Genomic DNA, 13,593 nt, shown 5'->3' with positions numbered 1-13,593 from the left:
ATTCATTCTGCATAGCTGCGCACGTACATAGCGTAAGCACACACAGTCTCCCGGAATACAACGCCAGGCACGCAGACGTGCACCCAGTGTCCAGGGCGCCTGGGAGACACACCTCAGCGACAACCTGGATTCACAAAAGGGAGGCCCTGCCACCTAAAATAGTAATGTCTCACTGCAACCAAAACAAGCAATGGTTCCTGCTTATTTTCCTTGCTCCCTGGTGCACCTCTTTCTCTTTAGTCCTAAAGAAAGCTATTGAGGTGACCCCCCCCTCCCCGCCCAGTCCTCCCCCTACACACGCACCCCTCCCCCACAGCTTCTTTCGGCCACGGCGCGCCTCGGAAGGCTGGATGAATGGGAACCAGGGGGCCCTCTTTGTCGCTAATCCTCCCCTCCTTTGAGCAAGCCCAGCTTCTTCCGGGTCAGCGACAATCACCACCAACCACCCAGTCGGGCCCGCTGTCCCCTGCACCACGGCCAGGCTCGCACAGGGTCCGGTAGCCCGCGGGGGCAGGTTGCGGGAGCAGAAAAGGGCGGGGACGAGGGCGGGCGCCGAGGGAGCGGGGGAGGGAGCTGGGAGGGGAGCGATCGCAGGAGGAGGGAGCAGCCTCGGGCGGCTGGAGTCGAGGATGGGAGTGCGGGGCGAGCGCGCTGCGCCCAGGGTCACGGCCGCGGCGGCGGAGTCTGCGGGGCGCGAAGCCAGCGCCCGGCGCTTTTAAAGCCCGGATCGCGGCGCGCTTGAGGCGCGGGCGGCGGCCGGATGGAGAGGAAGGGCTTGGCGGCCCGAGCTTCGGGGAACCCTAGCCCGCCCGCGCTGGGTGAGGGACCGCGGCCCGTGCCGCCACCGTGCGTCCCGAGCGGCGGAGGAGCCCCGGAGCGGAGCCAGGCTGGAGCGGCGGCCGAGCCCGCGGAGCTTATCCGGCGCGCGCACGAGTTCAAGAGCCAAGGGGCGCAGTGCTACAAGGACAAGAAATTCCGCGAAGCCATCGGCAAATACCACCGGGCGTTGCTGGAGCTGAAGGGGTTGCTGCCGCCCCCGGGGGAGCGGGAGAGGGACGCACGGCCAGCCTCCCCAGCAGGGGTTCCCAAAGCCAGCCGCCTCTCGGAGGAGCAAAGCAAGACAGTTGAAGCCATTGAGATCGACTGTTACAACAGCCTGGCAGGTAAGCCGCGCCCCGCCGCACCCCCTCCCCTCCTTCTCGGGGCCTCCAGGGGCCCCGCCCGGCCACGCTTCGGGTCCCCAGCTTTCCCGACCTAGTCTCTCTAGGTCCCAGAGCGCGGTTGAGGCACACCGCGGTGCAGACTCCCTCCCGTGACAGCGGTGCTCTGGGGAGGAGATCTGGTTAGGGAGGCGCTTGAGAAAAAGTGTGACTTTCAAGATGATGCCTTCCAAAGGCCATAGTCATCCCGGGTCTCTTCCCTTGCAAACATGGTAAATCTTGCCTATAAAAGACTAGGCAGACAGAGGGCGACCCAGCGGATCTGTCAGCGAGTGCTACTGCTCACTTGAGTTCAAAATGAAGAGATAGCACCCAGGTGTGCCCCACAAGCCATGGGTTCTAAGGATAGCCCATGCACCTGTCTGCCCCACTCAGGTGTCACTGGCTCCAAAGTTGACCTGTGTCTTCCCTTAAGTAAGCATCCAGGTGGAAACAGGCCTTCCCCCCAAGTTCTCCTGCCCCAGTAGCAAAGAGAATATTTTTCAGGGTGTCCTCAGCATCCTGAGTAAAATGGATTCCAAAATGCCACTTTCTTCTCTCGGGGTCTTGCTAGTTGCTCCAGCAGTCTCAAGGCTCTGAGTTCATGGTCGGTCCTTAGCCCCACTGAATTCTTAGTCTCCTGACTAAGGCTCTTTGGTTGGGTTGAAGGTGTATGGTATGTTCCACGGAATGCACTTTAGGGATGAGGTTAAAGTGGTGTGTGTGTGTGTGTTAGAAAATTTAAAGTCTGTAAAAAAAAAAAAAGGAAAACTCTGAGGCTTTTGAAGGACTTCCTGTGAAATGTGGCAAACAGTGACTAAACCACCCTCTCCTCTTCACCCACCCAGTGTGTAGGGTTTTGGGCACAGTCAAGCTTCTCTGTCAGAATAGAAGGCATTTCTTCATTTCTAACCTTGGAAGTTGCTTGAACTAAGTATGGCCTGTTAGGGGGCAGGTAACGGGGCGGGGGTGGTGGTGATGGATATATCTGGAGGTTGAAAGACTACAACCTATGGTCCATTCAGAAATGTAGACCTGCTGTACTCCCTTTGGGCACTGGGCACTAGCCTCCCTCTGCCTTCACATTCTGCCATGTTTGAGGTCATCTTTAGGCAACTGCTCTACCCCTGTGCTACCATGCCCCCACCAGGGGTCATCTTTACTAGGGTGAAACCCAGCCTGGGAAGACACTGTATACATTGTAAAGCAGCTTACAAACAGAAAGAATTAATACCAAGGGCAGTTACAGAGATAGTGAAATTGCAAATAATGCAAATAATGCCACCAGAGAAAATAATGGCACAGAAGGATGGAATATGTGAATTCATAGAAGGATACTTGATTCCTCTGGGTTCCTGTAAGTATTTGGCCACTGCCCTGATGAACAGTTAAAGGGCAGAGCCTCTGTGGGCGGAGGAAAGGCACTCTGGATGGCTAATGCAGTGATTTTGGAGTGGTAATGGAGCCTGCCTCCAGTATTATCCGTGGGTGTTCTAGGACTACATTTACCCCACGGTTCTGGCTACCAGCCCGTAAGTAGCTAGCACTGCCTGCCCCACAAGTGGCTACATTTTCATGGTGAAATCCAAAATATGTCCTTGGACAGGCCTGCCCAGTCAGAGAAGGACAGAGGTGTGGTCAATCTCCACTTCTGCCCCCGCCACACAAACACTTGGGAAAACTTCACTGGTGACAGAATGGAAATAAACCCAGAGGACTTTCCCTCCTGCTGCCTGCTCTGGGGCTCATCACTTATGAGCATTAATGATGTGGCAGATATTCTGTTAGGTACCTTACATTACATGCACTTTTGCTTTTTTTTTTTTTTTTTTTCACTATGTAGTCCTGACTGGCCTGGAACTATGTAAACCAAGCTAGACTCAAACTCAGATATTCTCTCAGAGCACTGAGATTAAGGGCATGCATTACCATGTCCAGCTTATACTAATCTTTTTATTTAAAAAAAAAAAAGTATAAGCAATCTGAAAGAAATATGGCCATTTACCTCACAGAGGAGTATCCCAAGACTCCAGAGCCATCCGTCTCCAAAGGCAATGCCCTACCCGTCACAGCTTGATGCAGAAAATCAGCATCATCTGGACCTACCCAGATTCAGATGGGCTCTCAAACCCCACATTTTGAAATTCTTTGGGGAGCCCTTAGCCCTGGTAATCAGGAAGGAAAAACATACAGTACCCTGATTCAAGACTCTGAGAGGATCCCCTGATGCCTTTAGGTCTCACATAGCAACATGAGAGATGACCAGCTGCAGTTCTGACAAAGTTAAAGTCCACATCCTGTGTGGAATATTCGACATGTGACAGGAAGGTTCCACACAGAAATCACTTTGGTGACAAGCTTGACATTGCTGTCCTTTGGGTTGATAAGTGAAATCCGTTACCAGTCTCCCAGAAGTCCCACCTAGTACCAAATCATCCTTTCTCCTGGGATTATCAAAGTAGTAGATACCTATATAGCTGTTTTCTTCTAGAAAACAGCAAAACATTTAGAGACACACAGAATGACCTCTAACTCCTCCACCTAAAGAGATCCGTGCTTAGCCTGGTTGTGTGCATACTTTTAATCCCAGCACTAGGGACCCAGAGGCAGGAAGATCTCTGAGTCCAAAGCCAGCCTGGTCTGTAGAGTAAATTCTAGGATAGCTACGGCCACATAGAGAAACCCTGTCTCAAAAAACCAAAAAAGTAATTTGTGTTGAATGTGTGCTTGATATGTTGTTGTTGTTGTTGTTGTTGTTGGTGGTGGTGGTGGTGGTGGTGGTGAGGGTGGTGTGTGTGTGTGTTTACAAAGCAAGGGTCCTTGTCCTCCTATATATGTAGTCACATATCCTGCTTTTAACCCCACTTACATTGTGTCAAAGCATTTATACGTCATTAAATATTTCATGAAGATTATTTTAAATGCAAAATTAAAAAAAAATTAAGTGTGCCAGGCATGGCAGTACATGTCTTTAATCCCAGCACTTGAGAGGCAGAGGTAGGCAGATGTCTGTAAGTTTGGGGCCAGCCTGGTCTACAGAGTGAGTTCTAGGACAGCCATAAAGAAACCCTGTCTCAAAAACCTTTAAAAATATATAAGTATGCATTTTCATATGTTTCATATATATGTTTGGATAGAAAGGAAAGAAGAAGGGCTTATGCTGTTCTAGTCAGGGCTAGCACAATCCAACCTGGCCCATGAGATGGCCTCTCCCCTGAGTGCTGGTTAACAGGAAAGAGGTAGGCAAGAGCAGATTCATCCTGACAGAAAAGCAGCTGATTTCCATTGGGGTTTTGTTGACACCTGGGCAGCCTAGTGATATGGTTCTTACAGAGTTGTCTTTCCACATAGAGCCATAGGTAGAGACAGAGGCTTAGCATTGGGAAAGAACTTAGAATAGCCCAGAAATACCTAGAGAATTTGGCTGTCTTGCTAAGGGCCGCTATTCTCCAAACATGAAGCTGAGGTGATGCTTCTGGAGAAAACATAAGCTCGTGAGCCCCCCTGCTCTGTCTATAACACACCTCCAAATAATAGCCAGAGGCCTTCTAGGAAGCAGTAGGAGGTGTTAGTCTAACACCCATCTGAATGGTCCTGAAAGCCCAAGAAGGGTGTGCAGACAGTCTGCAAATGGTGCCAGGCTAATGTCTCTTCTGATCAGATTTCATTTTTTCAGGAGGTCTCTGGCTAGCTGTGAAAGACTAAAAGATGGGATTTTGCATGACTTGTTTTCTGGGAGATTCAAGGGAATAGTATTTTCTTCTTTCAGAATTTTAATAGTCAAGACAGTCTAACTTGCCCAGGAAGACTGAGGAATCTGAACCTTACTGGTCACAGAGCAAGCATGCACTTAACTGATGAGTGGGTCTTGTTGACCCTGAACAAGACACAAGATTCTCCTGGGGCCTTGGTACCTTTGAAGGGTAGAACATTTCCTCTTAGGGCTCTGGGGGCTGAGTTAAGGGTGTGGCTACAAAGTGCACCACACACTGCTTCGTTGCTATTTTTACATTTAAATGGCAGCAGTGGGGATAGGTGCCATTGGATCCAAAGGTGAGGAATGGGTGCTCTGATGCTCCCCATGACCTGCATCAAACACCATTTTGTTCTATTGGCATTTTCTACCTATTTAGAGCTATGTTTGGGAGATTTCTTTTGTCTTACTAAAGGATAGACAGTATCAGATTGATCTCAGCTGAAGCCCCCAATATAAAAGTTCAGACCAAGAGAAGTCCTGGAATAGTGTCCTCTGAAACTAGCTTCATTGGTCTTAATAGACATGTCTTGAACTCATAGGTCAGGACTGGTCATAATCTCCAGAGCCGTTGTAGGTTTTTGTCAGGTTGACACAAGCCAGGACCATTTGGAAAGAGGGAGCTTCAGTTAAGCAAATGTCCCCTCCCCCCACCAGATTGGCCTATAGACAAACCTATGGGGTGTTTTCTTTATATGATTGATGTGGGAAGGCCTAGCCTATACTGGTCCTGGGTATATAAGAAAGCAGGCTGAACAAATCACACAGAGCAAGCCAGTAAGCAACGCTCCTTTCATGGCCTTCGACTCAGCTCCTGCCTCCAGGTTCCTGTTTGAGCTCCTGCCCTGACTTCCCTTCACGGTGGACTGTGGCTGGGATGAGTTGGCCCAAATAAACCCTCTTTTTGGTTGCTTTTGGCTGCCAACCCCAAGTGGCACTTGGTTGTGGTTCTCTATCACAGCCATACTAAGTCCAAGGAACCTAAGACAAGAACATAGCACAGCATGGAATTATGAACCTTGTTCAAGACACAGGGAAATCATATCTCTAAAAATCCCGAGACATAAAACTCTTACCTGGGATATAACTCAACCCAGTACTTAGAACGTTGAAGCAAGAGAGCCATGAATTTAAGGCTAGCCATCCTGGTCTACATAGTGAGTTTAAGACCAGGCAGCCTGGTCTACCCCAGTGAGTCCAGGGCTACCCCATATGGTCTACATAGTGAACTCAAGCTGGACTGTCTCAAAAATAACCCAACCAGAATAAAGCAAAAGATAAAACTTTTTTTTTTTTTATGGTTGCTTTATATTGACATGGTGGATTTTTTTTTTTTTTTAAATTTGCTATTCAAGCCGGGCAGTGGTGGCGCATGCCTTTAATACCAGCACTTGGGAGGCAGAGGCAGGCGGACTTCTGAGTTTGAGGCCAGCCTGGTCTACAGAGTGAGTTCCAGGACAGCCAGAGCTACACAGAGAAACCCTGTCTCGAAAAACCAAAACAACAACAACAACAAAATGCTATTCAATGTCACTACAAGTAAAGAAAGTCAAAATTTTATATTGGAATGAACTTTACTATTTATCTGTGTTTTGTGCAATGCCAGTTTTAAATGAGAATATGACTATTTAACTTGCATGTGGAATCAACAATTACACAATTCATATTTTGTAGTTCCTACATACATACATAATGCATGCCTACTGGAACAGACTACACAAACGAACTGTTTTTATTTAACTTCTTTATATGCATATTTTATGTGCAGATGCCATACGCACACTTTCTGCAGGGCTTCCTGATAAGTGAGGAGAGAGGGAGAAGCCATGGGTCACCCTATTCTTTCCTTTGTGCCAGTTCTAGCATGTGATTGGCTTATGCCAGAGAACCAACAGAAATAAGGGATATGATTGGGTTCTGTGGGATATTTGTGTTACTTAGGCCCTCCCACCCCCAAATTTGAATAAGTTTCTGGTTTAAGAGTGTGGCCTCTTGGGTCCACTAATGTGTCCACTTCATTATAGACATGACACCTTTACCTACTCTCATTGAACTCTTTGTCATGGATCCGACATAAATCTGTGCTTGCGGGATATTGTGAATTCAAACGTGAATGGGGCTTCAAAGAACAGTGCTGCACTTATCTTACACACATCAGGCTTCAGAAGAATATAAAAACAAGCACTGAATGCTTCCGAGCAAGGGCCCGAGCAGCTTTATAAGTGGTTTGTCTTTGAAGTCAACCCTAAATGAGTCTTGGGGAGAGGACTGAATGGATACATCTAAGTATACAAAACTGGGTATGTGGGTACAGACTCTGAGATGAAGTCTAAAAAGAGAGGACATTCAACAAAAAGTATGGTGGAACCAGACAGCCTAGCATAGAGGTGCAGGAATCACAAATAGAAAAATGGAAAGATGAAGAGGAGTTCAAAGACTAGGGACAAGCAATTGCCTGGTGGCCAGAAGATGAGATTCATGGTGAGAAATGGTGAAAGGAGAGGGAGGGAAGGGACCTGGGGCTGTGGCATAGGTAGTGTATGAAATGATACATCATGAAGTTCTTCTAAATGTAGCGTCTAAAACCATCTCCCAAGGAAAGGTGAGGTAAGACGCTGGGAAGAGCAGTCTGGCCTTGGGCTTTCAACAGAGTCTCTAAAGTGGAGGCTTACTCTGCCTCCAAGGGGTGTACATCAGGTAGCCTCTGGTTAGAAACTCTGGAAGGCATCTAAAAATCAGGTTCCCTGCAACGGAAATGTTCAAGAATATCTGTGGAAGATGTAAAGATCTGGCTGCCGCACAGACAGGAAGAAACACCAGACTGCCCAAGAGCCTAAAGTTGCTCCAGGAGTGTTATGGTTAGGCACCAGCTCCACGTAGGACAGCCTCTCTGCCCTGGACTCATTCTCACTAGGCACTTCCAAACAGTGAGGATGGAAACTGGATGTCTCAACCAGGCAACCCAACACTTCCCTGATTCCCTTTGGAGACTGATGTCCCTTTGAAACAGTTTTATATTTCTTCTCAGATCATAACTGTGGCTTAGTCTCCATCACAACACAGTCACATGTACCCTAGCCCAGACAAGGACATCAGACATTAAAAGACCATAGATGGGGGTGAAGGGCTGGCTCAGCTGTCAAGAGCATGTCCTATTTTTTTCATTTTTTATTGGATATTATATTTACGTTTCAGATTTTATCCCCTTACCCCATTCCCCCCACCACCCAGGAACCCCTTATCCCATCCCCCCTCATGCTTCTATGAGGATGTGCCCCCACCTACCCCCCACTCCCACCTCCCCACCCTTGAGTTCCCCCCCACACTCAGTGTTCAGCCCTCATGTGACCAAAGATCTCCTCTCCTACCTATGCCCGACAAGGCCATCCTCTTCTACATATAGAGCTGGAGTCATGGGTCCCTCCCTATGTGCTCCCAGGCTGGTGGTTTAGACCCTGGGGAGCTCTGGTTGGTTGGTATTGTTGCTCTCCTCATGGGGCTACAAACCCTTTCAGCTCCTTCAGTCTTCTCTCTAACTTCTCCATTGGGAACTCCATGATCAGATCAATGGTTAGCTGTGAGCATCTGCCTCTGGCTATCTCAGACTCTGGCAGACCTCTAAGGAGACAGCCATATCAGGCTCCTGTCAGCATGCACTTCCTGACATCCATATCAGCATCTACCTTTGGTGACTGCACAAGGGATAGATACCCAGGTGGAATGGTATCCATATGGCCCCTCCTTCAGTTTCTGTCCCACACTTTGTCTCCATATTTACTCCCTTGTGTATTTTGTTACTCCTTCTAAGTAGGATGTCCAGATGTCCTTCAACAGAGGAATGGACACAAAAAAATGTGGAACATTTACACAATGGAGTATTACTCAGCTATTAAAAATAATGAATTTAAGAAATTCTTAGGTAAATGGATGGAACTAGAAAATATCATCCTGAGTGAGGTAACCCCATCACAAAAGAACACACATGGTATTTACTCACTGATAAGCGGCTATTAGCCCAAAAGCTTGAAATAGCCAAGATTCAACTAACAGACTACATGAAGCTCATGAAGAAGGAAGAACATGTGAGCATGTCCTATTCTTAAAGAAGATCTGAGTTTGGTTCCTAGTACCCACTTTGGGCGGCTCACAACTGCTTATAACTTCAGCTCTGCAGGGATGGATCTGACATCTCTGACCTCTGTGGGCTCCTATACTGTGTGCACATACCCACACAGAGACACATAATTAAACAATAATAAAAATAAATCTTTAAAAAATGTCGTAAAAGAATTGAGTTTTTCTGATCTCATCAGTCCATATGGACTTAAAATTGCTCATAGCAATGTAGGGTTCATTACCTCTTATATATTTTGTTCATATATATTTCCATAATGTCGTTGAAGAAGAACCATGTTCAATAGGACCCAAACCAATAGTTCTCATTTAAAAATAATAATAATAAGCGTTAAGTGTTGAAGAGAATTGACTTAAGCCTGAGAAGCTTAGTTAGGATATGTCCAGATAATCTCTCCATCCATCCATTCATATTTCTGCCAAACGGACTTTAAAAATATATTAGGTTTATTTACGCTCCCAAATGACAGGCAGAATTTACAGAGGCTACTTGGGGAACAGATGTCTCACATCTATAATGCTTCCATTGGAAAGCACAAGTATAAATTAGTATTAACTAGCGGGCTCAAGAATTGTGTAAGGTAAGAATATGATGGCAGGTTGGTATATGAATTTTCTGGTCAGCATCACGAATGTTCCATTTGACTTAGTCAGTCATTTCCAGTGATAGAGAAAGTCATCTTAAATGAGCCTCGTAGCAACCGCCAGCAGCACAACAACCACCATGCTAATAACAGTAACCAGTAGTAAAGGCAAAGAGAGTCACGTGGGCCCAATGCCTGGCACATAGTACGTGGTCCGCAAGTGTGTTTGAGAAGACTGAAATGCTTATGCCTTATATGTCTGTCTTGTGCATTAAGGAACCAAATTACCCAGCTGTTCACTTAATGTTTATTGGGTACCAGTTATGTGGTAGATCCTGGGCTTAGGGGTCTGCAGCAGTCAATATGAAGTGAAGCTTCCCCTTTCAACAAACTCACATGTGTATTCCACTTTGATCTGTACAGCTTGATAAGACAGAAAACTCAAACTTGGAATGGTTCCATCATTTTCCCTTGGCCACATAGCGGTACATAGTAAATTGGAACTTATCTGTAATCCTAAAGCCTGCCATTTTAGCCGTTTCATGACACATGGCTTCAGTACTAAAATGGGTCTTCTTGGAATTTCCACCAGTCCATCTGTCGTCTTCTTTTGCGACGACACAGACGACATGGCATTGGCGTTAGAAGGATAAGCATTGACATTTCTAGGGCAAGCTCCTATGTCCCTCCTTTAGTCATTTCTCCTGGAACTTAAAGCACTATGCTTGTGCCTCATGGGATCCCATTTCAGGTTGGTCCTGAGAGATGACAGGGAGAGTCCTGGCTTCTGTGGCCAGGCAGAGCTAGTGCGTTAGTGACTTTTTATGCTGTGACAGAGTACATGGCAGAAACAAATTAAGAAAGCAAGGATTGAGCAGGGTTCACAGTCCATCACAGCTGGGAAGGCACAGCTACAGGAGTGCTTTGTGGCTGAGGCAGTGGGAGCCTGCAGTGACTGGTTAGAGGACCCGCTGTCAGGAAGAATGTTCAGGCAGGCTGTAGGGTTATACTCATAAGCCCTGTGTCTGCCAGGCTCCTTCCAACCTCCTCAAACAGAGACAACCAAGAAAAGACAAAATGTTCAAACAACTGAGCTTGTCCCCACATTTCCCATTGAAACCATAGAGCCTAAAACCCTCCCATGTCAGTGGAAAGGTGACCTGGGTTTGTGCAGTCAGAGAAGACTAAGTCTGTATGTGAAACTGTTTAATGAACATAGAGGCTCCAAAGCTCACCCTGCACCCTCCTCTTGGCTTCCTGCCTGTTCTGGGGATGTGGCTCCAGCCACAAGTTTTGAGGAGTTTAAGTGGGCGTGCTAAGAGTAGGTGTTCACGTCAGACGCAGAAGAAAGCACCTGCTGGGGAGGGTGCAGGGTGTCTTCTCCGAGGGCAGAAATGTTGCTTGCTCTCTTTATACAATCCCATCTTTAGGAGTACAAGCAGAAGCCTGGTATGATGCAGAGGCCTGGTCTGTCGATTCCGTCTCCTATTTGCAGTGCACCTTGAACCAAGGAACCTTACCTTTTGAGTTATGGATTTCTAGTTTATAAAAAACAAGGGTTGGATTCTGGTATCTCTAAAGCCCCCTTCCAGTCTCTTAAAGATAAATTTCCATATCCTTCTCTTCTGAACCCGTAGGCCATTTCACAGAACGACATGCTTCTGTACGTTCTTACATGACCAGTCTCCAAAAATCTATTATGCAAAACAGCACAATGCACACCAGCATTTAATATGACTTCCTCTATTAAAGTATTCAAGAGACAATGACCGTGTTAAGTTTGAGATTATGTGAAATCGTAGCAAAGCAGTGAATGGTCACCTTTGAAAAAAGGTTAAGGGATTTCAGACAGAGGACAGACAGACAAGGAACTCAGCTTTTTATATAAAATCTCTCTTATTGGCTTTTCTAACTTCATGCTTCATAACTTTTTTAAAAAGGAAAAGGAGGGCATTAGCTTTCTAGGTAGAGAACTATGAGATTTTGTTTTGTTTTTCTTACATTTACCCCAAAGTAACCCAACATAGAAACACATTTTTCCATATTACTCTGAGAACCAGCTATGTCTTGTCATTGTCAGACAGTAACATCAAAGATGTCAAACAAGTTATCCCAGAGCCCATATTTTCTCTTTATGTCCCTGGTAGGATGCGGTCTACACACAAAGCTCAACACAGGTAGCACGGTGCCCACAGAGTAGGGACGTGCCATACGTGAGCATCAGTTTGGGTCTGGTGGGCTAAGACAGGGAAGAGTAGGGTCAGGGCTTGTGACGTAAGTCGGTCCTGAATGTTACTCTATCATTTGGGAAGGGGTGGGGTGACCATCTAGGATTCTTGTCTGGGAAATCTTGCCCACTGCTGGCTTCAACAGAGCAACAGGAGCACCAGAAGGAAGCCTGCTCATTCGTGTGATCTTTACTGGACACCTGCCATGGCTCTTCACCACCCAAACTTGAACCGCTCTGTTCTCAGAATGTCATGTGGGGGCCAGCCTTTGAGACCAGGCTCTGCTGAAAACTAGTCAACTTCAGTTAGAAGCTCCGTTTCTCTAGACATATAAACAGCAGGTAATTTCTCTCCAAGTCCCCTTTCAGGAGCACCAAACTGCTAGGATTTTAAGGGCTTTTAGTCATTTTCCTAGCTTACCCTCTATTTCTGGGAATGGCCAGAGCTGGAGAGGCAAACGGGAGACAAGCTCTCCTTTATTCTGGCTTACTCATCCATGCTGACAGCTACTCACTCAAAGGGCTTGTCTGAGATGGCCAGGCAACCCTTGCAACTCAGAGGAGAGGCCAAGGGACTTCATTGTCTGTCAGGATGTTAGGGATGGATATGGGAATTCTGAGAGGATGGTGGGTTGGATAGGGGTTGAAGCCAATGTAAACTTCTCTGTGGATCCTGGCATCCACTGGTGACCCAAAAGAGTGCATACTGGTACTGTTATCTGCTGTGATTAGTCAAAAATACTGATTTTTGACTCTAACTGCACAGGCTGGCAAGGGTAAGAGTTTCAGGGAATAGATGTCCACCAAATTCTAGCATCTTACAGAGAAGCCACCCTTGGCATAAGGCTGAATAATAGCCTTGGGGAGTCTGAAAGTTTTGGTCATGCCAAGTCAAAACTGAGCACTTTTCTTTAAGGGATCTGTCACCTCCAGATTGTAGAGAACACAGAAGTGTTAGAAACTTGAGTGGACTCTTCTCTGATACCTCTATAGGGATAACTGTGTGCCCATATGTGCTCACAGAGGAGGAAGGAAGAGATGAGACACAGAGGAAAGCCTCGTTGCCCAGCAACAAACCCCGGAAATGCACAGGGTGGCATAATGGAGGAAGATCTTTGCTTAGTGTAAGGATTTGAACTTGAATTAACTCCAGACAGATCCCAACCCCGTGAGCTACTTTGTTCAATAACACATAAAGATGTGTACCGCATGGGAATGCCATATGATTAAACGGTACAAGCACACATACCCAGCACAGTGCTTGACATATAGAAGGTGATTTAAATGACAGTTGTGTGCAGAGGTGGTTATATTAATGACAGCAGAGAGGGGCATATGGGTGGAGATGAGGAGGATGTGGCAAAGGAGGCTCTATGAGCACGGGAAAAATACGGGTGAGTGCTAAGGGCAAAGGAAGGGTCATAGGTCATAGGCAGCCACAGGCTAGGATAGGTGAACAAGATGTATCCAACACCTTAGGTGTAGATGTGGGGAGGCTGAGTGAAGGAAAAGTTGACCAGATGTTCTCTAGAGAGTCAACTGAATTATATCAGGTCCTCTTTTCCTAGACCCAAGGGTTAAGAACCTGTGCCCTGTCCCAACCTCTCAGGATTAAGGGATCCATTCAGGAAACAGAAACAGCTTGATAGGCACCAGAAAACAAAAATGGTTCAATGGACAAAATACTTCTACACA

The 13,593-nt window shown here is 46.7% G+C and overlaps 1 protein-coding gene across 1 annotated transcript in view; it reads left to right on the top strand.

Moving 5' to 3' along the window:
* Window positions 1-568: 568 nt before the first annotated feature.
* Ttc9 (tetratricopeptide repeat domain 9) overlaps window positions 569-13,593 on the top strand; it is a 39,416-nt gene continuing 26,391 nt past the window's right edge. The window contains exon 1 of the mRNA XM_076921795.1: window positions 569-1,163. Within this exon, the coding sequence (XP_076777910.1) occupies window positions 761-1,163 (403 nt within the window). The 5' untranslated portion in view covers window positions 569-760. The remainder of the gene's footprint in view (window positions 1,164-13,593) is intronic.

Source organism: Arvicanthis niloticus, chromosome 23 (genome assembly GCF_011762505.2).
Source record: "Arvicanthis niloticus isolate mArvNil1 chromosome 23, mArvNil1.pat.X, whole genome shotgun sequence".
NCBI classification, from domain to species: Eukaryota; Metazoa; Chordata; class Mammalia; order Rodentia; family Muridae; genus Arvicanthis; species Arvicanthis niloticus.
The sequence above is the reverse complement of the archived record's forward strand: the minus strand, read 5'-3'. Positions and strand labels throughout refer to the sequence as shown.